The following is a 27,259-nucleotide window of genomic DNA, read 5'->3' as shown; positions in this document are numbered from 1 at the left end:
CAGAAGGCAAATCAGTGAGTCTCAAACTCAAGCAACTTGCCCAAGAACTTGCACACCCTTTCTCTCAGGATCACTTCTCCCCACCCTCACCCCAATAACTTCCCCTAAACTCTTTGTCTCTCACACACATGCACCATCCACTTACACAGATACAAGCACAAGTCGCTTTCATCCATCACACACACACACACACACACACACACACACTTGCCTTCTCCTCCCCCCCCCCGCTGCTCTCTCCCAACCCCCCATAAGTCCCCACTGTCCTGTCCTCCCCCTCAGCTTACCAGGCTGCAGTAGGGCCTGTTTTTCTTTCTCTCTCTCTTTCTCCATTAAAGGAAGAGGAGGAGGAGGAGGAGGAGAAGCAGAAGCAGCAGAAGAAGAATTTTTGAAAAGAGGTTGGGCTCCCACATGGGGCCCAGAGGCAAGATGATGGGTGACTGGAGGTGCTGTGGTTTGCAGCACCTCCAGCCATGCTCAGCAAAGCAAACAAACAAACAAATGAATGAATGAATCAGAAATTAGAGGCTGTCAGGGAGGCCTTGTGGGTGCTGTATCGCGAAAGGCAGGTGTAGTCTATGGAATGCTAACATCTCAATCTTGATTTGGCTAGAACTGCAAAGATTTCAAGTAGAGGGCTACACTTAGTGTTATGCTGGCACTTTTCTCTCCCCCAAAAGGCAAGTGCTGAAACAGAGTTGAAATAGGCCATGACATGTGCTTAGCTGTACAAGGAGAAGAAAGGATATGATCTGGATATAGTGCCTTACCTCTTGTTGGGTCAAAATCCAAGAGCACATCTTTGGAATCAGCCATGGGCATGCAGAAAGAGTGAACTGCTAAAGCTTTGGATGTAACACTCTTTGGCTCTGCTTCTTTGTCTGTGAGATGCACAGGGACCCATGAGAACCTGAATCCTCGGTGGGACATTCTGCTCTGTAAACAGCAGCACTGATGCTTCAGAGTGCAGCGTTAGCAGCACAGAGTGAGTTTATATACAACATGCCTCTGCGGCGCTGCAAATCTCTCCTAGCCAATCGACACCAAGCTGCAGAGCTCCAACCTCTCAATTAACTTCTAATTGGTAGAGTTTTCTTTTGTTCGACCGTAGAATTATAATGAGGATGCCTCTCACTGTTTGGTGAATTGTTGTAGCAGTGGCATAAAATTATATTGTTATGTAGGCTTCCATTTGGTGGAAATATACATTTTTCGCTGTAGTGCATTCTTATGGTATCTGATGGAGAATCCAGAAACATGTATTGTGTACCTCAGTCATATCACTTATGTTGCAGGAGGGGCCATAGCTCGATGGTAGAGCTGTGCATACCCAAGGTCACAGCATTAGAGCTTTGCACACACCAACCCCTAGGTTCACTCCCTGGCATCTTCCATTAAAAGCAACTTGGGTGTTAGGGCTAGGAAAGATATCCACCTGAGGGCCAGACTAGACAAGACACCATTCATGCCATTAGCAGTTGTATGTATGGCTTTTGCAAAGTAAATAGCAGGTGCAGGGGCCCCATTCTGTATTAGGACCAAAGCATGGAGGCTAGGGGGCTTTAAGTCCCAATCCAGATAAGCTTCCCTAAGGCTGCTATTTGCATGAGAAGAAAAGCTTCTATTTATGCCAATGAAAGCTTTTCTGCAGTGCATTTGTGAATTGTGTCAAAAGTGTTGTGTCTGGTTTTGCCATGAGTATCCAGAAAGCTGCTGGCAAGCAGTCTACACCAGCCTTCCCTTACCTCGTGCTCTTGAGGTGTGTTGGACTACAACCCCCATCACCCCAGCCAGCAATGGCCATGTTGGCTGGGGGTGGTGGGTGGTGGGCGCTGTAGGAAAGTGTTAAATGTTGCTTTTGCATTAAATAGGTCGCAAATGCTTTTGAGCAGTAACTGAGCTGAGACAGGATGTGGAAACATGTCTAAGGTACTTTGTGGTAAGAAACTTAAAATGAAGTTAGAAGTGTGGTTAGCTAAGCAAAGTAGAAACCACATTAGAAAATTTGATAAAACACCCAGAGTTAGGACACGTATAACTGCGTGTGCTTACGAACTCATGAATATTATGTTATACACCCTGCATAGCTAATAAGGTCATTATAATGTACATACGATGTATGTAAAGGGAGGGGGAACATGTCAAGGAGATAATGTGAATAGGCGGATCGGAAAGTTGTGAACCTTGGAGTACCTAGCCAATGGGGAAACAAGGGAGGGACTCAGTGGCCGGGGAAAGAGAATAAAAACTGTGTGCTTTGATTGTCAGGTGTGCCTACTCAACTAGGACACCCACCTTTGCAAACGTGCTTAATAAACATAGAGTGCTGCTTGAACGTGTGTCATGAAGTTATTTTACAGGTCATGGCTGGACACGAGTTTCTAACAGGCGCCAAGTTGGGGAAGGCTGGAGTGGACAATACTGGACAAAACAAATAATGGCCTGACTCGGCAGATCCACATATTCATCCACAAAAACTGAATTTAAAATAGCTACATGATCAGGGGTAGATCAGCTGTCATATGTAGCAACTTCAGCTGATGGAGAGTCAAGAGGCTTTGAACTTATTATAGCTATAGTGCTTATGGGGCAGAGTATTTTAAATATGTATGTTGTAATTGACTGGATTCTTTGCGATCAGTATTTTTATGACACAATGCTATGTTTCTGTTCTTTACTGTAATATTCATCAGTTGCAAAGAATGAAAAATCCAGTCAAAGTTAAGCACTTTTAAGTCCCATTGATTTCAGCTCAATTCAATTCAATTCAATTCAATGATGTTAAGCATTAGTTTAACTCTCCTATTAAAATCAGTAGGACTTAATTCTACTATGTTGCGGCTGGATTGTGCCTACTGTATCCCACTGTGAGCTCTTTGGACTATGTGGATTAAAGCAACAAACCATGTGAAGGAGGATGCTACCAAAACTCAGAACTATTGATGGCATTTATATTAGTACACGTGCAGTGCAACCCTGTGCAGATTAACTTGGAAGTATGCACCATTGTATTCAGTGGGACTTTCTCCTGGGAAGTATGCAAAGAATTGCAGCCTAAGAGTGTGACCCTAACTCGTAGAATCTGTTAAAATTTTGCTGTTGACTTCTGTGGGATAAATCTTTTTCTCTATATACCATATAGTATATAGGGTTTATGCACATTTGCAGTGCTTCGCTGGGAATTTAATTTCTTGTGAATTTCTGAGCAATAGAGTAGCATCCTTTACACGTGGTCTTTATCCAAAGCTCTAAAACAATGATACATACAGATGCAGATTTTTTTTTTTTAATCATCCAAGTCTAAAGTATGTTTTGTTAAACATTTTAGTACTGGTCCAGTTATTTAGCCAGATATTCCCTATTTAACTTTAATATGCTTTGGTGCAAACATCCAGTTAAAGAAATGTTAACATTTCCTTCCTTTCCAAGTAAACACTGTATGACTTTTGGTGCAGGAGGTGAGTTCTCGTCCCTGATAGCAAATACATAAATAGCCTTTGGTAGGCCAGTTTTGATAGTTACAACAGAGGGCACCCTCCCACCGTATGCCCCCAAATCCAGAACCCTGTGTGTGCTTCAGGCTGCATATGAGTGTCTTGTGGGCCATTTGTTGGTAGAAAGGCAAGGTACAAATAAAATAAATAAATGACATATGGAGTTTCTACACAAACACACTTCTCCATTCTCTTCCATAGAAGGAGCAGTATTGGCATAAATTCCTTTGAGCCCACTGAGCTATCTCATCTGTTGAATTGAATGGGAGAACCCATGAGGATGGGCAGCCCCATCTGTGCATTGGAGCTCTGTTGATGTAAGGAAATGCTGGATGTATGTTTATAAATCCCAGGCACGATCCTACAAGTTACCCTCTATCTAACGTCATAACATTCAGGAAGGGTTACATGTCTGCTTTTGGGAAAGGTACAGATACCTCCATGCCTGACATAATCCATACACTATGTGGATTAAAGCAACAGAACATGTGAATGAGGATACTACCAAAACTCAAAACTATTGATGACATTTATATTGGCAAATGTGCAGTGCAACACTTGGCTGCATTTTTCCTCAAAAGGACACAGGTGTACGAGACCTTCCCGTTGTGTTTTTAGATAAGCAAAGGACGGAAGAAGAGCCATCTGGATCTGACCAAAGGCCTATGTAGTCCAGCATTCTGTTCCCACAGTGGAAAATCAGATGGCCATGGGGGAAGCCCACAAGCAAGACATGAATGCAATAGCAGTTGCATCCTCCTGCTTGTGTTCCCCAGCAACTGGCATACTGCCTCTGATACTGGAGATCGTATATAGCCATCATGACTAGTAGCCTTTGATAGCCTTATCCTCTGTGAAAGGAGTTGTGGGAAAGCACATGTGACCTAAAAACACAGGGCGTGATGCAGCACACATCAGTGTTCTGTTGATTTCAGTGGAACTAAAAAATGCTTACATTTTGAGGATCTTGTCCATTGTGTAGGATGCAGTCCTTGCAACAATTTGAGCTGGCATTATAACTTCAGCAAGCACTATGGTTACATCCTAATAAAATAATCTTGGAATTTTCAAATTGTACTTCTTTTTCCTTGTCATATTTGGAGTTGACAAATAGCTGTGGGAATTCTTTTGCAAGAGGCAGTGATTTTATTTGTTTGTTTAATGAACAAACATCTAACTGGGAGATTCTACCTGACGTGTGCACGTGCACACACGCATGCGTATGTATACATGTGTGCAGTAAATGTGCATTTGTTTCTTAACTGTCACACACAATCGATATCCTTCCTTCAAGGGCTCACTTCTGTTGTGAGGATATCATGTTTTCCTAGCACTCAAGCCACAATGTTTTGGACCTGGGAAAATAAGGCAATTCCCTCAGATACCACATTCCTTGCTTTTATGATGGCAAGAAGGGATGTGCTACCTGGGGGATGCAACAAGTGTGTTAGGCACATTTATTATTCAGAGCTTATGTGCTTCCCTGCTGGATTACTCCAGCAAGGGAACAAACGCTTACCCAGCCATATTTTGGGCTTTTGTAAGGATTTCCCCATTTTCCTCATCTTATACTCCACCATTTTTGGCTATTGGGTGATATAGAAATGTAATTAATAAATAATAAATGAAATAATTTTCTGACTCCTCACTCATCCATCCTTCATTCGTTACAGAGGGTGTGTTCCCTTCCCACTCTTTTGCTCTGGAATGCAAATCTGGCAGATTTTAAGCGGGGTTGAACGATAGCATGAGTTTTCCCAGCACAGCAAGGCCATTTCCTCTTCCCCTCCCCCAATTATACACACATCGGATGTTGTATTGTTGCTTTTGCAAAGGGATGAGGGAGCAAGCTGCTAAAGCTGAGGCAAGGGAGAGAAAAAATGGAAAGGAAAGCCTAGCTGCTAGAATCCTAGTGGTACTTAATGCACTTCTCTACGTTTTCTGCTCTCCTGCTTATTGATGTTTCTCTGTCTCCTCCTGCAGGTGGGATTGGCTGCCTCGGTGGGGACAGAGGACAGGCACGGCAATGTCTTGATGCAGTGGAGATCTATAATGCCGATGGGAATTTTTGGAGAGACGGACCTCCCATGCCTTATCCTCTTCTCTCTTTGAGAACTAACTCTACCTCTGCTGGTGCCGTGGAAGGGAAGCTCTATATCTGTGGTGGATTTCGTGGAGCAGGTACTGGAGAAATCAAAAGAGAATGTGAATGCATTTGTAATGTGCATGAGGAACACACACACACACCCCACCCTGGCATTGGACCACCATACTAAGAGCTACAGGTTCCATCTTAGCAGACTTGAATAACCCCTTTATACTTCTGATTCTTGGCTTCTTTATTCACTCTTCTGATGAATAAACTGAGCATCATGCTGTTTGTTCTCCTTGGACAAACCTGAAAAGCAACACACTTGATTCTAAGCACTTTTACTAGGAACAAAATTCCATTGATTCCAGCGCAATTTATTTCCAAATGCATGTGCATAGGATCACTGCCATAATGTAGAACTGCACTCATTTGTACACGCCAGTCACAGTGCTGGTTCCAGTTTTTGAGGGCCCTTGGGCAAGACGCCCTCAATGGCCCTCCTCCGTCAGTGAGTCAACCTTCTCACCGCCATTGTCACCAGCTGCTGTTGCAGCTCCTCCTCCTTTTTCCACCAGTACTCCCACTTGCTTACTTCACAGCTAGTGAGCAAGCAGGCAAGGGCATCTGCTGCTCCTCCTTCTCACCACCGCCGTTGGCTGGGCGCGAGTGAGAGGCAGGTGAACAAGCGGGTTGCCATGGCGAAAAGGAGGAGCAACTTGTCAGTGGGCCCCTGCTGGGATGTGTGCCTTCGCCAGGTGTCCAACTATGTCTACCCTTGATGCCAGCCTAGACAGTAATACAAATCTGCACAGGCAGAGAAAGGGCTGCCTTACACAACATGGCTACCATGTGGGAGACACTCTAAAAGGCTCTCTGTGAAAGCTGTCTCCATACAACGGAAAATGCTCAGAACTACTCAGCAAATTGCTGCATGCAAGTGACTTGCCATTTAAAGTGGCTTCTCTGGGCCAAACTAGATGTGATGGCAGCAGGTCCTTGTGTTTAAATCCAGACCTGAAATCATGTAAAATGTGGTGGGCCAATCCATTTATGGAGCCAAAGAGGCACCCAAGGAGTGCAGAACGTTCACTCTATCCATAGCTTACCTCATGCCATTCTGGGGTTTGGATAGATCCTTTAGATCCCTCGTTCCATTCTGGCATCTTGGATAGATCCTGTAGAGTTCTGCCTGGTTTTGACTGAAACCCAGATGCAATCAGAGCCCCACCAAAATCAGAGCCACCAGCCTCCATTGGCTTACCTTCCATAGAATATTGCTCAATGTCACTTTCCCGTCGGCTGGGCCCTTATAACAGAAGTGAACCTTGTTGGGACAAAAGTGCCTGACAAGTAAGTGCCCCCCCATCCTGCTGTCTATGTTAGTGCAGTAGATAGGGCTTAAACACATGGCTCTGTCACCACCAATCATGTCTGGCTTGGCCCTATGCAGGACTAGCCCTACCATTAGGCAGAGTAAGGTGGTTGCCCCAAGCTGCTACGTCTGGTTTTCACAAAAGGGCAACAGATGGTTAGATACTTAACTTATTATCATTGTGCTTTTACTGCCAAGGAATGGGAGAGGCACTTGTGGGTTTTTTCTGCCTCAGATGCCAAAAGAACACGAATGGAGACTTGGTGGAGAGAGGCACCATTTGCTGCCTCACCTTAGGCAGCAAAATGTCAGTGTAATGATCACATGATGTATACCTGCCCCTCCTCGGGATTACACCAAGAACTTCAGGCTCTCACTTGCTCTTAAGTTACTATATGTAGTTCTTCATAGTCTTATAGCAATTTAACAAAAAAAAAAAAAATGCAATGCCCTTGCCAGGCTTTCTCCCCAGTATGCAATGTGTACTGTTATCCATCCTTGGTACTATTAATGAGTGCTTTCTTTGTATATATTCCTGGCGCTTTATGGAAGGATAAGCATTATGGGAGTGCAGAATATTGCAATGATAGCTTTATCATTACAGGTGAGGTCCCTCATGAAATTTCATTGCCCCCAAATAACTGAGAATCAGTCCCCAATCCAAGGAAAATCTCTCCCCACCATACAGTACACAACACTATATCATCAGGCCATAGCATCAATTTTTCATTGTCATAGCAGCAGCAGTGGAACCAATTAGAATCCTTCCTTCCATCAGCATACTTGGATTTGGCTGGTTAGAAATATTTTTTCAAGTGGCTTCAGGCATACAAGCTTTTAATACTCTGTGTGTGCGTGTTATATGCATAGGCCCCTGATACACATAAATATGTTTCCCCACCTGACACAGCAGCTGTTGCTACAGTTCCTTTCACAGCGAAGGAAAAGGCAGACAGGCAGATGCATTAACCAGCACTAATGAATGTCAAGTCAGGTTAATTATTTTCCATATTCCTTGCTTAGGAACACTATAAATCATGTATCCCATCTTTTACGTGGCAGTAATTCCAGCTGTGCTGGGTTTCGCTTGTCTTTCACTTCATTTTAAACTTCTGTGTACTGGATTCTAATCTAAACTAACCTTTTCTCCCACAGCTATTCCTTGAAAAAAAAAAATCTCATTACAATAGTCATATATGTGACAGGTATATTCATGACTTATCATGGGGCCTGAGACTGCATTGCTCAGAACACTGATGGTGAGAATACATCACTGCATTTCCATGGCAAATAATATTGTAGTGAACTTGTGATAGTGAAGCCTGGCTGAGCTGGTGTGGTAGCACTGAGCAGTTCAGAGCCCAGGTGCTGTGACTTTGGCCAGGATTTTAAACATTTCACAGGAGTTGTTGGGTTGGGGTTAAAACATTGTTCAGGGCAGGCTGTAGATTGGGAAGAGGTCCTATGAAATAGGAAAACTGAAAGGTCAGCAAGTCCAGAGGTAAGGAGGTGGAAAGAGGGTTGCAGGCAACAGAGTGAGAAATGGGAATTTGAAAGAAGAGAATGTGGAGAAGGGGGCTTGAGGAAAAGGGCAGAGGAGACAGGGAACTGAGGCAAGAAGTTGCTAATTGGAGAGAGGTCTCTGATGAAACTTCACAGTGCTTCACACACTATAGAAGCTGCTGAGGAGACAGTTTGGTGAAAGGAAGTAGGACAAAATAGGCAGCAACCTGAAAAACATGAACTTAAGAAAACAATAGGAAGTAGGACTGAGACAGTGTACTATTAACAGGAAGTAGGAAGGCAAAGGAAGTTTGGATGGCTGGGGACTGTGCACTAGGAAGCCAAGAAGGGATACAGTTGCCAGGTCTAGAGGCGGGGGTGGGTGGGGGGTGGAATGAGGAAGAAAAAGCAGGACGGGAGGATGAGTTTCACTTACTCGTTTGAATTAACCAGCCAATTCTTCATCTGCTGAATGAAAATAAAATATGACTAGAAGCCTGCAGGTAAAGAATTGGCTGGTTAAACAAACAACAAGCCTAAACCAAGTAGGTGAAGAAATGCTGAATACTGATGACATGCACCAGCAAATGAAGCAATTAGATTCAGCATGACTAAGACTTATCATACGGTTCTGAATGAGGACTTCTGTACATCAGAACTGCCATGAAAAACACAAACAAAAAAAATGGCAAAAAGTGGCGCCACTTATTTGATACCGCTGAGTGACATCAGGAGCAGGGGGGCTCAGCGTTTCCAAATTTTGGGCCCTAGAAGATGCATGTAGCACATTAATGGGACAATATGGTGGATGGAGCCTTTGAGAACCACTACTGTAATTAATTCCAAACCATTCATCTTTACTTACCCTGCACCAAATTATTCTCTCTACTGTCAACTCCAAACTCCACATTCTGTCAGAGATACTGTCCCATCCCGAGCCTTCTTTCTGTACCACAGACTCACAAACCACATGCTCCTCCTCATATGCACGTACCCAGACAAAGTACCCTTTTCAGCAGATCCCTTTTCTGGGATGATCTTAGTCCTCATTGGTTCCCCCACAACTTTAATCTCATCCAAATCCTTCTCTCACTCAGTGTCATAAGGCCATCCTCTTTCTCCTATAATTATTGTTCTCCACTCCAGAATGGTCTCCTCAAACTCTGTCAATCTTTAAATCCCTACCAGAATCTCATTTCAAACACTGAACCATCATTTCCCACGACAACAAGACTTAGATTTATATATGTAATATGATGGATCTCCCCATCCTCATAATGCCTACTTGTGTCTATCCATGTATCTCACCTTTTCTATAGCTGCTGCTGGATAAGAAAAACAAACTTTTATTCCCTCTCTTGCTGTCTCCAAATGTAGAACAGGCCTATCTGTTCTACATGTCTGCTCTGAATCTGGATCAAGATGCAATGGCAGCAGGAAAAAAGTGTGTGGAGGGTTTGGGATTCCCCCCTCAGCACTTGAGCTGGATAGAAAGATTTCATCAACCACCAGTTGATTGTCTTGATCAAGAGAAAGCCAGAGCTGACGCTAGAAGAAAAAGGGAGAGTGTATCTAGCATTTTGCAGATGACAGTTTGCCATAGGGAGGGACCTTAATATCTTATCACTTCAAAATGGCTTTGTATGATGCAATCATAGAATCATAGAATAGTAGGGTTGGAAGGGGCCTACAAGGCTATCAAGCCCAACCCCCTGCTCAATGCAGGAATCCAAGTCAGAGCATCCCTGACAGATGGCTGTCCAGCCTTGTCTTGAATGCCTCCAGTGTGGGAGAGCCCACTACCTCCCTAGGGAATTGGTTCCATTGTCATATTGCTCTAACAATCAGGAAGTGTTTCCTGATGTTCAGCCGGAATCTGGCTTCCTGTAACTTGAGCCCATTATTCCGTGTCCTGCACTCTGGCATGATCGAGAAGAGATCCTGGCCTTCCTCTCTGTGACAACCTTTCAAGTACTTGAAGAGCGCTATCATATCTCCCCTCAGACTTCTCTTCTCAAGGCTAAACGTGCCCAGTTCTTTCAGTCTCTCTTCATAGGGCTTTGTTTCCAGTCCTCTGATCATCTTTGTTACCCTCCTCTGAACGCTCTCCAGTTTGTCTGCATCCTTCTTCAAGTGTGGTGCCCAGAACTGGACACAGTACTCCAGATGAGGCCTAACCAGTGCTGAGTAGAGGGGAACTAGTACTTCCCAGGATTTGGAAGCGATGCTTCTATTAATGCAGCCCAAAAGAGCATTTGCCTTTTTTGCAGCCACATCACATTGTTGGCTCATATTCCGCTTGTGATCGACAACAATTCCAAGATCCTTCTCACTTGTAGTGTTGTTGAGCCACATATCCCCCTTCTTGTAACTGTGCCTTTGGTTTCTTTTTCCTAGGTGCAGAACTAGGCATTTATCCCTATTAAATGTCATTCTGTTGTTTTCTGCCCAGCACTCCAGTCTATCAAGATCACTTTGAATTTTCTTTCTGTCTTCCAAAGTATTAGCTATCCCGCCCAATTTTGTGTCATCTGCAGATTTGATCAGCATTCCCTGCACCTCCTCCTCCAAGTCATTAATAAAAATGTTGAAGAGCACTGGGCCCAGGACTGAGCCCTGCGGTACCCCACTCGTTACCTCTCCCCAGTTTGAGAAGATCCCATTGAGAAGCACTCTTTGAGTCCGATTCTGCAGCCAACTGTGGATCCACCGGATCGTTGTTTCATCTAGCCCACTTTGAGCTAGTTTGCTCATCAGGATATCATGGGGCACTTTGTCGAAAGCTTTGCTGAAGTTGAGGTATATTATGTCAACAGCATTGCCACGGTCCACAAGGGAGGTGACTTGATCAAAAAATGAGATCAGATTCGTCTGGCAGGATTTGTTCTTGACAAATCCGTGTTGGCTTTGAGTAATCACTGCATTGTTTTCAAGGTGCTTACAGATGGATTGCTTTAGAATCTGCTCCAGAATTTTCCCCAGGATTGATGTCAGACTGACTGGTCTGGTAGAATGACTCTCCAAAACAATCCACAAGTTACTTGTTTTGGAGAGTTCTTAGAATAGTCCCATAAACTTTAATGGGACTCCAATGAGCCTACTGTAAAACCAGTGGCTTACAGATGACCACTTTATGGCTATTTAGCCTCCTACTCTTTACCTTGGGGAATTTGTACATGTCCAGTTCTAAATGATAACTAGAAGTCTTCTCGTTAGTCCACAATGCAGCACTATTAGACTGTCTTATCATAGCTCTCCAACACCACCAGGAGCTTGTGAAGGTAGTTCCAAGTGAGAAATTATTTAGTTTAGTCTGCCAAAGCAGAAATGTGTATGTCACCTGTTTTCTTTCACTCTCTCTCTCTCTTCCTTCCTCCAATATCTCTTACAATTATGCTGGGAATCATTTTCCAACATTCAGACTTGTTAGGGAAAAAAGATGTCAAAATCTAGGACTAAATCATTTGTAGGGCAGGCTACATGTGAACAGTAGAAGTATGTATTATCTAGTTCCCAAACTAGTGCCGGACAAGACTGAGCACCATATGGTTAGCATGAGCACACAGAACTCACTGACCTGGTTCACACGATTGCGATGTGGTTAACGAGCCACAGTGGGCTGTTGGCTTTTGAGGATTGCTGCCCCCCCCCCCAGAACAAACCATACCACCTGGGTTCAGACAACATGGCAAGCTGCATCAGTGAGGGTAATTAGGGGAATCCAGCTGGCAAGCACAGTGGGGGAAATAAACGCTGTGGCTTATTTCTCCCGCTGTGATTGTGTGAACTGGCCCATTATGTGTTTGCACTGCAGAGTCAACAAAATGAGGCCACAATCCTTGACTGCTGCTTCTCAGCTGATGTAGCCATTTAAAACATCTGTAATATCATTATTTGCGAAGAGAAAACTCTCTGGAAAGACCCTGATGCTGGGAAAGACTGAAGGCAAAAGGAGAAGGGGACGGCAGAGGGTGAGATGGCTAGATAGCATCACCGATGCAATGAATATGGACTTGAGCACGCTCCGGGAGAGAGTGCAGGACAGGAAGGCCTGGCGTGCTATGGTCCATGGGGTCATGAAGAGTCAGACACGACTGAATGACTGAACAACAACAATATCATTATTAATATTATTTTATTAGTATCTGAGAATCCCAGGTGGCACTTGAGCCTTGGCAAAGGATATGACTGGTTCCCTCTCAAACCCCAGTAGAAGTGAATGCAGACTGCCAATCAGCACACAGTTACATGCCCTCAAGCCTGTCAGCTGGATTGAGATTGGAATGGTGTTCAGTTGGCACTGAGAGCATGGAGCCTGTTCAGAGAACCCAAGAGACTGCAGCTATGCCTTTTTTGTGCTTGATTTGCTGCTTAATATAGGCTCATCCTTGCTATTAGTAATTGCTGTCTTCCCATTATACTATACGACTGAAGCATTAAGAGAGCTCATTACAAGTAGCTCAAAAACTCTGCTTGAAATCCCTTTTCCAATCTGCTTTGACATCAGCCAAGAATCTACACTCTTTTCCCATTAAAGCAGTAAAATAGCGATTTGCTTACTAATGGTGCTGATTCTGCTAATACAGAACTAATAATAACATTAATGCAAGGAGGAATCAATCTTTTTTGGTTCTGGCAATTCTCCTCGCTTCTTCCTTTCCACCACTTCCATCTCCCCAATTACAGCCCGGCACCACAAACAGCGATGTCCTCCAGTCAGCTACATTAAATCCACCAGCGGGAGGTTCAGCAATGTTGCTTTGCATTAGAATCTTTGTGTCAGTTACAGTGCAAAGCTTTGCCTGCCCCAAGAGGCAATTTTCCTTAAATGAACATTCAGAGCTGTGCAGAGGGCAAGAGCTACCTAGTTTTCCGAGTGGGTGTACTGCTATGCTTTTGCCGTCTACCTACCAATTTCAACACAGGTGCTGCAGATTGGCAGCAAAACGTTCTTCTTAATGCCTTTTCCTATCAAGCTAAGCCCCGAGGACTGCCAAGGCTGGTAGCTATTACAGCTGTGGTCTGGAGCTGCCTGGCACAAATTGTCGCATTTAACATGCGCCATGCAAGGAAATGGCAAGCACTAGCTTCAGGGAACAGGAGGTGGTGTACTTATTTATGAAATCTTCACTAGATAAGCCTCCTTTATCTTTGAACAATTCTGAAAACACACAACTCTCATTTTAGGAATGGACAACAGTGATTTGCACATACATGAATGAAATTTATAGAAGAATTATATACTGTACCTTACACGGAGGCGTTAGAAACATTTATACATGGTACACAAGCATTTACTGGTATATGGATTTATAAGTGATATGATTTACTTTCTAAGACTGTGACTTCCTGATTCAGGCTGCTGTTAAGGCAGTGTTTCAGTTCAGTTCTACTGCGACGACTCCTTCTGATGGGGTCAAGTGGATATTCTGTTATTATTTGAAATGTTTAATGTTTCAGACAGTGCCCAGCATCCTGTGTATAAAAGGAGCTTCCTGGGGAAAGTGTTTTTGCTACACCCTGGCATGACCACACTCTGCATAGGTGGAACTATTTGTTTGCTTGATTATTTCAATGTATAAGAACATAAGAAGAGCCCTGCTGGATCAGACCAAGGGTCCATCTAGTCCAGCATTCTGTTCACACAGTGGCCAACTAGCTGTCAACCAAAACCCACAAGCAGGGCATGAGCACAACAGTGCCCCCCACCCATGTTCCCCAGCAACTGGTGTACATTGGCTGGAAGTAGCACATAGCCATCAAGACTAGTAGCCATTTCCTCCTGGAATTTGTCTAATCCCCTTTTAAAGCCATGCAAATTGGTGGCCATCACTACTTCCTGTGGTAGTGAATTCCATAGTTGAACTACGCACTGTGTGAAGAAGTACTTCCTTTTCTCTGTCCTCAATCTCCCACCAATCAGCTTCATAGGATGACCCCGGGTTCTAGTATTTTGAGAGAGGGAGAAAAATGTCTCCCTCTCCACATTCTCCACACCATGCATAATTTTGTAGACCTCTATCATGGGCATCTCTACACCAGCCTAAAATCCTGCATTTAAAATGGGCCTTTCTGCTTCCGTTTTAAGTGCAGGATCATGGCTCCCTTCTTCATGTGCTTCCTTTCCCCCCTCCCCTTCCCCCCTCCTTCTCCCTGTATCTGAGTCTTCCATGATCTTTCACTGATCAAAGCCCACTGGCAGGTATCCCTTTCTTCTCATCCATGTGGGAACAAATGATACCGCCAAGTGGAGCTATGAAGAAATCACGTCAGACTTTGAAGCTTTGGGAAGGAAATTCAAGAACTTTGGGGCCCAGATAGTTTTCTCATCCATACTTCGGCTAGTTAGAAGAGGGATAGAAAGGGAACGAAAAATACTCTGGGTGAATGACTGGCTACGAAGGTGGTGCTGACGAGAGAGGTTTGGATTCTGGGACCACAGGCTATACTTCCTGGAAGATGGGCTGTTGGCAAGGGACGGGTTGCACCTCACAAAGGATGGGAATAATGTGTTTGGCCACAGCATGAAGAACTTCATCAGGAGGGCTTTAAACTGAATCCTACGGGGAAGGGAGATGTAATGTTGGGGGTAACAATGGATGTAGGCTCATGCACTGCAACGGAGAGAACAGCTCTAATAGCGCCCAATAATAGTCTTCAGACACATGTAGGAAGAAAGCCAGACTATGAAGCACATGGTCTTCGATGTCTATATACTAATGCCCAGAGCATGGGAAACAAACAGAACGAACTTGAACTCTTAATCATTCTATGATCTCACTGCTCTTCTTGCGACTTTAACTCTTTTCATGGAGGAAACTGAAGTGAACATAATGGGGTAATTTGATAGCTCATTATCTGCGATCTATTTAAAAATGGAACAAAGAGCATTTAGTGCAGGAGACGCCCTGGAGGGTCACAGCATCATGTGAAGAGCCCACAAACGTCCGTGAAGGAGCAATCTCAATCACAGGATAAAAGCTCCTTGTGAAGGAGCCCCATGTCTCCCCTTATCCTCCTTTTTTCCAAGCTGTTGTAACCTTCTCTCATAGGGGAGATGCTCCAGCCCCTTGATCATTTTAGTTGCCCTTTTCTGCACCTTTTCCAGCTCTACAATATCTTTTTTTAGGTGTGGTGACCAGAACTGTGCACAGTATTCCAAGTGTGGTTGCACCATAAATTTGTATAGGGGCAGTATGATGTTGGCAGTTTTATTCTCAATCCCTTTTCTAATTATGCCTAACATGGAGTTTGCCTTTTTTTTACAGCAGCTGCACACTAGGTTGACATCTTCATTGCGCTGTCCACCATAACCCCAAGATGTCTTCCCTGGTCAGTCACCGCTAGCTGAGATCCCATCAGGCTATACTTGAAGTTGGGATTTTTTGCCCCAAAGTGCATCACTTTACACTTGCTTACATTGAACCACATTTGCCATTTAGATGCCCATTCTCCCAGTTGGAGAGATCCTTATGAAGCTCTTCACAATCCCTTTTTGTTTTAACCACCCTAAATAATTTGGTGTCATCTGAAACCTTGGCCATTTCGCTGCTCACTCCTAATTCCAGATCATTTATGAACAGGTTGAAAAGCATTGGTCCTAATACAGATCCCTGTGGGACCCCACTATTTACTTCCTTCCATTGGGAGAATTTACCTTTTATTCCTACTCTCTGCTTTCTGTTCTTTAAGCAGTTACTGATCCATAAGAGGACCTGTCCTCTCATTCCATGACTGCTAAGTTTTCTCAGGAGTCTTTGCTGAGAGACTTTGTTTACTTGGACTTGCAAAAGGCTTTTGACAATGTCTACCAGATCACCCCGTCTACATGTTTATTGACACTCTCAAAGAACTCTAAAAGGTTAGTGAGACAGGACTTATATTTGCGGAAGCTGTGTTGATTCTTTTTCAGCAGGGCTTGTCCTTCTATATGCTTACTAGTTTTATCTTTAATAAATTTATCTTCAATCAATTTATCCGGAACAGACGTTAAGCTAACTGGCCTGCAATTTCCTGGATCCCCCTTGGATCCCTTTTTGAAAATTGGTGTTACATTGGCCATCTTCCAGTCCTCTGGGATAGAGGCTGATCTTAGGGATATGTTGCATATTTTGGTCAGAAGATCAGCAATTTCATATTTGAGTTCTTTGAGAACTCTAGGATGGATACGATCTGGACCTGGTGATTTATTTGCTTTCAAATTATAAATAAGGTTGAGAACGTCATCTTTTGTCACCACTATTTGCCACAGTTCCTCAGGCTCCCTTCCTGAAAACATCAGTTCAGGCACAGGTATCTGTCCTGTATCTTCTGCAGTGAAGACAGATGAGAAGAATTCATTCAGCTTCTCTGCAATCTCCTTGTCCTCCTTCAGTCCTCCTTTAGCTCCATTGTCATCCAGTGGTCCAAGTGCCTCCCTAGCTGGTATGCACAACGGTATGTCCCACCTTTGTACATATAGCCCCTTAGGGCTATGCCAGTGTTGGTTCTGAGCTGTGCATACAGTAGTGAACTAAATGTTCAGTAACTCTGATTAGAATCTGTACAACAAAGTAGATGAGTTGTAATCAGCAAGGCTGTTGGACAAGGGGCAAAACCTGGGCCCAGTCTACATGGCCGATTTAGTGTGGAGCGACAGCACATTAGGGCCATTCATGACATATGACATGTTGCCTGTCTGCAGCAACCCCACAGCTTCCCTCTGGAAAAGGTGGATTTTTGTGCGTCTTTTCCCCTTAAATGTGACTTCCGTGCAGTTCCACTGCAGTGTGCCCCGTCCTCACTCATTAAATCCTGAGCATGCCTATTTTTGAGACCTGGCAGTGACCTGGTCAAAGGGTGGGGCCACCCCCTTTTCTCTTCCCCCCATTCCCTCTTTTTCCCCATTCATAATAGGGCTGCTTTCCCATTCACAATATCTAGCCCCTTTTTCCCATTCACATACTGAAGTTGTGCTGTTTCAGGCATTCACAATAGCAGCGTAGCTATTGTATGTATGTATGTATGTACAGTATGTAGCCTGTATTTCCCATTCAGAATAGTGCAGTTTTGCAATTTCAGGCATTCATAATGCCTCCTTTCCCCATTCACAGTTTGTAGCTTGTATTTCCCATTCATAATAGCTCAGTAGCACTGTTTCAAGCATTCACAATAGCACAGTTTCTTTTAATCTTTCACAATATCACTATGGGTATGGGGGAAACTACAGGGGCTTAATTCACCGCTTCCAGTAAAGTTCCCTGAGCAGGAGAGCATGGACAGGGGCGGGGAACAAGCCTCTGTCATTGGCTGAGCAGCACCTACGGGGTTGATGATGTTCAGTTCTACTCCGCCCACCCAAACCTGAAGTATGGGGGTTTCAAGTGCTGTGTGACCCATGAAAGCAAGTTTTTAGGTAGTGTATACTCTGCTTTTCTTGCTTCGGATGCCCCTGATGGACCAAAGTGATTTCATGAAAATTTGGATATAACCAGAAAGCACTTCTCATTCTGTTTCCACGTAGATGGAGTCCTGCTCTCCTGAGAAACTAGCGCAGGGATGTTGAACCTCTGTCAGCCTGAAGGCCAAATTTAATTTCAGAGAAGCTCTTGGGGCCACGTTCCAGCGGTGGGCAGGACTAAAGGCAAAAGGGGCAGGGCCAAAAATACCAGCATATTTTTACCTTACAGCTGTTACTGCAAGTAATTAAGCCTTAGGAGAGTCATTTCAACCTTTTAGAATGGGGAAACAAACATGTAAAAGCCAGGAAACCACCAAATGATTGGTGGCCAGGAAAATGGGCATAGCCAAGGAAAGGGGCATGGCCAGCTGGGAAACCCCAGAGGTCTGGATTTGGCCCCCAGGACTGAGGCTCTGCACCCCTGAACTAGTGTTAGAGGTTTACTCCTATCCCAGTAATGCCCCTAAGTACACTCTTGATGTTCTCTCACAACTGAATAGCTGCCATTTTCTCCCAAGGGAAAAGAACGCACCTGGGAAAAGGGAAAAAGATGCACTTGGGAAAAGGATGCACTTGGGACAATACCTGTACCTTGCCCATGGTGTTGTGTGGCCAGACTTCCACTAAGAGGGATCCCATCAGTACCTGCAGTGTGTGCAGTACTACCCAGCTTATTGAAAGGCAACTGACTAGTACTGAATTGTTGTGCATAAATCAGTCAGTTTTATTAATATGTTTAGGCTGTTATTCAGTCAATATGGTCCTCAAAGTGGTTTACAATAACAATGAAAACAGAAACATCTTAAACTTCAGCATTATAAAAGCAATAATATAAAAACAATATTAAAAAGGAAAACAATACAGAAACAACAATAACAACAACATCACGCTTATACACAAGACTCAACTCATGACAAAAAAAAAAAAAAACCCTTGATGGGAAAAACAGTAGTTTTTATTAAATGTCTGTACACCTGAATGGAGCAGGCCTGGATGGATTTCACCTGGGCAGAAGCTGATACGATCTGAGTGCCACCCACCACTGAAAACGTCCTGTTTCTGGTGGAAGATAACTCCATCCTTGATAGCAGTAACACTCAAAGCAAAGGCTCTCTGATAGATCTTTACTTACAGGGAAGGGTGGGGGAAGATGTTCTCCTAGGACAGGTAACCTGAACCGTTATCAGCAGGTTTGGAAGTACATAATCCCCATGGTGAGCTTCAGACTAAAGATGTGCTGCCAGATTCTGGATCTGCAATGTACATCACTCCAAAGCCTGACTAATGTGGAGTTTTGGGTTCTGCAGGCACTTTTTTGTGGTGTGGGGAGATATATGGGGAAATAATGCCAACGCGGAATACTGTGGGATTGCTAGTGGGGCTGTTTGAGTTCATCTTTGATTGCTAGTGGGGCTCTTTGACTCCATCTCACAGACTCGGAAATGGTGGTGCCAAAGTACTAGATCTCACCATTCCCAACTATGCAGTAGACTTTCTGTTTCACCACATTCAAGTCATTTATTCTCTATTTCCCTTCTGTCGAATTTCAGAGCCACATCATAACAATCTGGACATTTAAGACACATCTGTTTCTATGGGTTACAGCACACAATAGAATAACTTGAACATCATCATATACAACTACTTTTGACAACCCCAACCCTGCAGATTTAGTTGCTTTTCACAGTTCAGGGGACTAGAGGCAACCATCTGGCACTAAAAATAAGGCCCAAACTTACAGCTTTTAAAAAGTAATGAGATACTTTAACCACTAGTTTGACAATGTCCTATTCTGCATGGCTGTTGCATGGGAGAACATATAAAACCTACATGACCGCTCAACTATTATTACATGGGAAGAAAGCTATAAAGTTGGGATTTTCCCTTCAAAATTGCTATTATTGACAATGGTGTTTTTCCATTACAAAAAGGGTGGAAATGAAAGAAGAAGCAGTCAATATGTAGGACTACAGGGATAACTGTAAACTCCAACCACATATGGAATGCAATTTCAAAAAACAGAAAAGTGGATTAAATATTTATACTCTAGCCTAAAGCAATCTGTCAGCCCTCACATGCAATGGACAGCATTGAGTCAAACAGACTGAGAAGTCATACAGCTGTTAAAAGCAAAACCCTTTTTGTCTGAATACATGGCAAACTGAATGGCAAAATGCATTCATACTTAGAGATGGAAGTTTATGAGCACATGAGTAGTTCTTCCCCGCTAACAGAAGAGGTGCAGAATATGTTTGAAGATACTATGCTATGGCTCAGAATACTAAGTAAAGATGTTTCCTGTTAATAAAGCAACCTCTTGTGGAGGTTTCACTACTAGTGCTGGAGAGAGGGGTGGGCAGGCGCACAAGCGAATTACCAGCTTCAGGAGACGCAATTTTCACTGGGGCTCTAGCAAGGGGAGAAAAGATTTTAGAAAACCAAACACACAACACCCTTCGTGTGTGTCGTGGTCCCAGTCCTGCTTGAGCATCCTGTGGTTGTTCTTTTGAAAGTAAAAAACAGCCATGTTAAATCAGTGCTGGCTCTAGGTTTGGGGGGCCTTTGGGCAAGATGCCCACAGTGGGCCCATCTCCTTCTGGCTCCTAGCCCCACTGCCCATTCCTTTGCCCTTTCCCTCTGCCCCAGTCTTTACAGCCATCTAGAGGGAGAGTATAAGGCAAGAATATAAGAACCACCCTGCTGGATCAGGCTAAAGGCCTATCTAGTCTAGCATTCTGTTTGCACAGTGGCCAACCAGCTGCCCACAGGAAACCCACAAGCAGACATGAGTGCAACAGCACTCTCCTGCCCATGTTCTCCAGCAACTGGTGAACATAGGCATACAGCTTCTAATACTGGATATTGTATACAGCCATCAAGACTAGTAGCCATTAATAGCCTTCTCTTCCATAGATTTTTGTAATCCCCTTTTATAGTCAGTTTGGTGGCCATCACGACATCTTGTGGTAGTGAATTCCATAGTGTAGCACATAGTCAAACTATGGAATTCACTACCACAAGATGTAGTGAGAGCCTCCAATTTGGATGGTTTTAAAAGGGGGTTAGACAAATTCCTGGAGGAGACAGCTATCTATGGCTACCAGTCCTGATGGATATATGCTACCTCCAATATCAGAGGCAGTATGCCTGTCTACATCAGTTGCTGGGGAACATGGGTGGGAGAGTGCTGTTGCACTCATGCCCTGCTTGTGGGTTCCCAGTCAACAGCTGGTTGGCCACTGTGTGAACAGAATGCTGAACTAGATGGACTCTTGGTCTGATCCAGCATGGCTCTTGTTATGTTCTTATGCACTGTGTTAAGAAGTACTTTCTTTTATCTGTCCTGAATCTCCCATCATTCAGCTTCAGATGACCTCTATCTACCTTCTCAACCCCAAGCAAAAAAGCAACACACTCCAGCCTTTCCCAACCCGGTGCCCTCCAGATGTTTTGAATTTCAACTCCCATTATTCCCAGCCAGAATGGCCAATGGTCAGGAATGCTGGGAATTGTAGTCCAAAACACCTGGAGGGCACCAGGGTCGGAAAGGCTGTTCTCCTCAATACTCTGTCTGGCTTGTGATATTTGTATGGAAACATGAAAAACCTCCCAAGACATTTTTTTGTCATGTGAAAATACACAGTAGTTAGAACTGCATCTAAAGTTTAGGGTAATATCTGAAATTTTGACTCTCAGCCTGTAAACACAGAGATAGCTACTTCTGTCTGTAACAAGTTGACATTTCAGAGTTACCTAATCTCCAGACTTTAATAAATATGCATAGTAATTAATACTCTGTGGTTTCCTTCATCAAACAGATCTCTTTCTCTAGAGATTTATTCCAAATTAACCACAATCAAAACAGGAATATGTCAGCTGATTTTGTTTCTTCAGTCAGAAAACAGAACTCTTGTAATATCTAGCCCAGCCTTCCCCAAGCTGATGCCTTCCAGGGCCATGCTGGCTGGGAATGATGGAAGTAGTAATCCTACACCTCTGGAGGGCATCAGACTGATGGGTGCCAAGGGCACAATGTTGCCCCCACAGGCACCATGTTGGGGACCCCAGAGTTAGAGAGAGAGAGAGAGAGAGAGAGAGAGAGAGAGAGAAGATCTCTCTCTCTCTCTCTCTCTCTGGTGTGGGTGTGTGGTGGTGGTGGTGGTGGTATGGCTCCACTTCATCTTTCTGTGTCTCCATGCCCTGTATTGTCATGCACAGAGGACTTCCTCGCCTGCTTTGCTTGGGTCTTCCTCTGTATGGGTCTGTGTCATCCTTCCACCCAGGGCCGGCCCTCCCATGAGGCAGGGTAAATCCCCCACCTCAGGCAGTGAATCCTGTGCACCTACTGCCAGGGCCACCACCACTGCCCTATGCCGCTCAAAGTGAGACATACAGTGGGTGGCCACTCTGGAGAACCCTGCTGGCTAGTTTTCTGCTGTGGCAAATACCGCAGCAGGAAAGCAGCCGTTGCAAAGTCTGCAGCAAGAGAGTGCCGAGTGCGGCTCTCCACCGAGCCTGCCCAGCTCAAAGGCCTTGCTCTGAGGGGTTCTTCCTCAGAGCAAGGCATTGGTGGGGAGGTGAGCCTGGAGACTGCCTCTGCTGCCTCCCTGCCAATCCCTTGCTCTGAAAAAGGATCCCTCAGAGTGAGGTACTGAGGGAAAGGCAGGTGGTGGTGAGTGGCAAGGCAACTCCCTCCCCTCCCGGCAGCAGTTCACAGCAGCAGCTCATGCTCCTCCCTGGCAGTGGCATACGCTCCCCCAGCCCCACCCACACATGGCAGCAGCTCACGCTCCACCCAGCAGCAGCAGGTCACCGCCCCCCCGGCTGTGGTGCGCTCACCTGCTTCAGGCGGTGGGAGGTCTTGCGCCAGCTCTGCTTCTACCCACACTGCCTCTGCTGGCTCTACCTCTTTCCAAGCTCCCTCTGTCTCTTCTATGTGGTCCAGTCCTTGCTCCCTCCTTCCTTCCCCATATCACTCACTCACTGAGCTACTTCACACGGGCTTTTAGGTGTACACCCAAGGGGTTAATTTGAATACCTAAAAAGGTAAAATGTGAATTCAGCAATAGAGACTTGGAAACATGTTCGTCGCTCAGTAACCCTAATACCTGAGCTGGGGTTGGGTGGGGATCCTTGCTGAGGGTACACAACAGCAAACCCAAGTTTGTTGCTGTGTAATGTGTGAAATAACTCAGGGGGGGAGGGGTCCTCCTTCTCTGCTAAATGGCTCCTCTTCAGTCTCAGGTTTTAGTCAGGCTAGGTAGAGATTTTTCAGAACAGAGTGTATAGAAAAGGAGAAAAACTTATCCACCTTTTTTGCAGTAGTAAAAGTTGGGCTTAATGTCTCTCAGGGGGCGGGGGGGGGTGAGTAGCTTTGAAATCAAAAGGAACAAGTAGAGGAAATGTAAAGAAGTTCTCATTTATACCAAAGAACTTGGCCTTTTGTAACAAGTGTCAAAAAGCCCAGTTCCTATGCTAAGAGAGAGGGGGGGGAAAGGAGAATAGTGAAGCAAAATTTTTTTTTGCTTGGTGGTTCTTTTGTTACTGTACGATTTCTCAGCCTTGGTTAAAAGCTGCTCATTGTAAGACTGGCTTTGATTTAATAGGGTTGCTTGAATCTAACTGCTCCTGCCAAATCCATCAGTTGTTCCAAACAGGCAAAGTACAAGAGAGGCACTGGAAGTTTTACTAATGTCTCCACCCTGCATAAGAGATGGATGCTGGTGCCCACAAAAACAAGCAGGCCACTTTCCAGAAGCCTGGAGGGCATTTTCGTACATGACACTAAAAAGCACATCTGAGCCACTTTCACATTTTTGTGTCCCATATGAAGGCTGCTAATTTGGGGGAGAATTTGAAAAAGAAATCGAATGTACATTGCAACCAACCCAAGTTTTACATTCTGAGCTTTTTTTCTTTTTCTTTTTAAACACCTTGATTTAATCCTCACATGTGAAAATGCCCTTAGTTTGCCCTATAACAACACAGTGATATAAGATAATCAGGCTGATATCCTTATGTTATTGTATATGTACCTTCTAAGCAGATCTAACTGTTGCTGACTCTGCTCCCAAACTAACATCCTCTCTAATTAGTTAGTTCAGTTCTATGTGGTTTTCAGCTTTCTGCAGAAGTGATTCATCTTAGTTTCCCCCTTTTTTCCATGACCACACTGAACACTAGGAAACCATCCCACATGCCTTGCCATTTGTTTTCTTCAGGGTCATGCCATTAAACACAACTGAACATCCTAGTCATGGCAAAGCAATGGGCCCACAGCCAGGTGTCACTTCTCACTGGGAGCGTCTGACCTGACTTTTCTCATAGTACTCCGTTTTTGCCTTTCGGAAATGTGAAGCACTAGTTCTTTTAAAAAATGGGATAGTAAAACATTTTGGGGGGGTTGCAATTTAATAAATGTAGCATTACATTTCTTTTATCACATGTGAGTAATTTTAGATTATTTAGCATGCCAACAATGTGTTATGCATGGGTCAGTACGAAAGTAACCCACTGTTATATCTCCTTCTAATCTAAATATAGAATAACGTACTGTTATTATTTACATCAGAGACAGAACTTGGTTTCTGAACTCCTTTGCTGACTCTGCATCTGATTTTTCTCTACCTTGTTTTTGGTTGTTATTACAGCTCGGCATGAAGTTATCACCAAAGAGATCCTCGAGCTGGACACTTGGGAAAATCAGTGGAATGTTGTGGCTGTTAACGTCCTCATGCATGAGAGCTATGATGTCTGCCTTGTTGCCCAATTGAACCCGCGAGATCTCATCCCTCCCCCTTCTGATTTAGTGGAGCAATAGGTATGCAGATTTCCCTAGATGTTTAGATGGAGAGCACAGAAAAAAGAATGCCATATAACTGGTTAGCAATGGCCCCTTGGACTCCTAAGAGATGAATCCACAACTTGGCCTTAATACACAGTATTCCTACCACTATTATGCATCTTTACATATTGGAAACCCAAGTTGTATTGGATGGTTCAATAATCTTCCCTTTCTAGTGCATCTTTGTATTAATGTATCCTAGGTGACAGACTGCTACTTCCTTCTCTTTAGGTGTATGAATTCTACCTTACCTAGCAACATGGAATGCCAGGGCAACTGTTGGTTAAAGCATCTGGAGCAAATAGGAGCAATAGCAGGGGCTTAAAGAATTAAGAAACATTTCCACATTTTGAATTCTTCATTCTGTACTGACGTAAACACTGTGAAACCATTTGGGGTGGGAGGTTAGCCAAAAGGAAGGAAAAATATGGCCTTATTCTCATGAACAGGTAGAATTGGCTCAAACATCAGATTGTATTGGCCTTGTGTTGGAGGTGGAGTGTGTAGATAAGGATTCTTCTTTCTTGCAGTCCTGTGTGCAACCAAAACAGTCTAGATGTGGAATCTCAGCTATATCTGATATGATATTAATTATCTTGACTTTTGGAAGGACATACCAGTCCAGCATCTAATCTCCAGCTGTGGCTCCTTAATGTTTTGGATTCCTCACCTTTAACAATGAAGGATTTTGCTTGCCTTAAGCCTGCTCCTAATTGTTTCCCAGAGTATAGCCTAGTATGGAACATTAAAGGAAGCTGCCTTATACCAAATCAGACTGTTGGTCTATCTAGCTCTTTATTGTCTACTCTGACTGGCAGCAACTCTCCATAGTTTCAGACAGGAGCCTTTCCCCGCCCCAAATGGAGTTGCCAGAGATTGAACCTGGGACTTTTACACACAAAACATTTGCTCCACCATTGAGTTACAGCCCCTCTCCCAGTTGGACTTCTACTACCAACAGCCAGGTATTTCATTAACTATACCAATCATTTCTAATGGTGAGTTGTTAGCTTTGTCTCAGGCTCTTACGTCCTATTTTCCACTAACTGTTTTGCTTATCCTCCTAAGGAGTCCAAAAACCCACAATCACAATCTTTTTAGCCTTTCTAGAAAATGAATCCTTTGAGACTTTCAGTTGATCCTTTCCCCCATCTCTTAACCCACCTTCTGTCCTGCCTTCGACACCAGAACATTACTGGGAAATACCGCTGCTGCTGCTGTTGCTTCCACCACTGTTATCCCCTCCTGACCATCCTGGGTGGTTTGTACTGGGGTAGGAAGAAGAGGAAATGGAGAGCTGTGATGGTAGATGTAGCATCAGCAGTGGCCATGCAGGTCACAGGAGTGAGAAGGAGTGGCTGTGCAGTCAGGGGAGAGGAAAGGGTGAAGAAAGGAGAGGAGCATAGATGTAAGGATTTAGAGTGAGCAGTCTAACGTTCTTTTCAGCAGCACCCGGATGGTGGATGTAACATGTAGGATGCCCATATTTACAATTCCTCCTGCAAGAGCTTGATAGACTGAGACATTTCCCCCTTACTCTTTTTATGACTCATCAACTTTACCTTGAAGTATCAATCAACATTTCATAAAACACATAAAGGCAGCAGGAGCTACACTAGAACTTGCTTGATACAAAGCACAGTGCTAAGGTTGAATCAGCATGTGTATGTATCTGTGTTTTTTTAAACAGAAAGAAAGAATAAACTAAGGAAAGAAGTGATGCTGTGATCCACATGACTCAACCTTTTTCTTCCGGTGTGCTTTGTAGATAGGATGCATCTGACAGTCAAAACACTCACATTTGTATGTATCATCTGTATACTGTAACACTAGAAGAAAAGTTTAGCATATAGTCCGGGTTAATGTGGATGCTACTTCCAGAGACTATGGGCATCTCTACACCAGCCTAAAATCCTGCATTTAAAACGGGGCTTTCTGCTTCCGTTTTAAATGCAGGATCATGACGCCCTTTTTCACATGCTTTCATTTCCCCCACCCCCTTCTCCCTCCTTGTCCCCGTATCTGAGTCGTATCTGAGTCTTCCATTCTCTTTCATTGATCTCGCTCCTCTTCTTGCTGCTTTAACTCTTTTGAAGGAGGAAACTGAAGCGGAACACAACGGGGTAATTTGATAGCTCATTAGCTGTGATCTATTTAAAAATGGAACAAAGGTCATTTAGTGCAGGAGATGCCTTGAATGATCACGGCGTCATGTAAAGAGCCCGCAAACTTCCTGTGAAGGAGTAATCTCAATCGCAGGATAAAAACTCCGTGTGAAGGAGCCCTCTGTTGAGTCAGGTGTAGGCAAAAGGCACCTGACTACCAGGATGCATGAAAATACACGAAGTATGTATGTTCTATTGGAATATCTGGGTGACCAACAGTATTTAGGAACTTTCACCACGACAATCCTTCCCAAAATGCCTCCTAAGGCTTGATGTTAGCAACATCTACCCAGTTTGTCCAATAAAACCTACTATATTGTTACCTTTTCTTTCCAAAGTCTCCCAATATT

General features: G+C 44.1%; 1 protein-coding gene across 1 annotated transcript in view; it reads left to right on the top strand.

Moving 5' to 3' along the window:
* Window positions 1-26,428, top strand: part of KBTBD12 (kelch repeat and BTB domain containing 12) — a 60,560-nt gene extending 34,132 nt beyond the window's left edge. Inside the window, exons 4-5 of the mRNA XM_084832481.1 lie at window positions 5,478-5,675; window positions 24,551-26,428. Of these exons, the coding sequence (XP_084688607.1) occupies window positions 5,478-5,675; window positions 24,551-24,720 (368 nt within the window). The 3' untranslated portion in view covers window positions 24,721-26,428. The remainder of the gene's footprint in view (window positions 1-5,477; window positions 5,676-24,550) is intronic.
* The last annotated feature ends 831 nt before the right edge of the window (window positions 26,429-27,259 follow it).

Source organism: Heloderma suspectum, chromosome 2, assembly GCF_057233095.1.
Source record: "Heloderma suspectum isolate Gila_16-S chromosome 2, 16-S_ref, whole genome shotgun sequence".
Lineage (NCBI taxonomy): Eukaryota > Metazoa > Chordata > Lepidosauria > Squamata > Helodermatidae > Heloderma > Heloderma suspectum.
The sequence above is the reverse complement of the archived record's forward strand: the minus strand, read 5'-3'. Positions and strand labels throughout refer to the sequence as shown.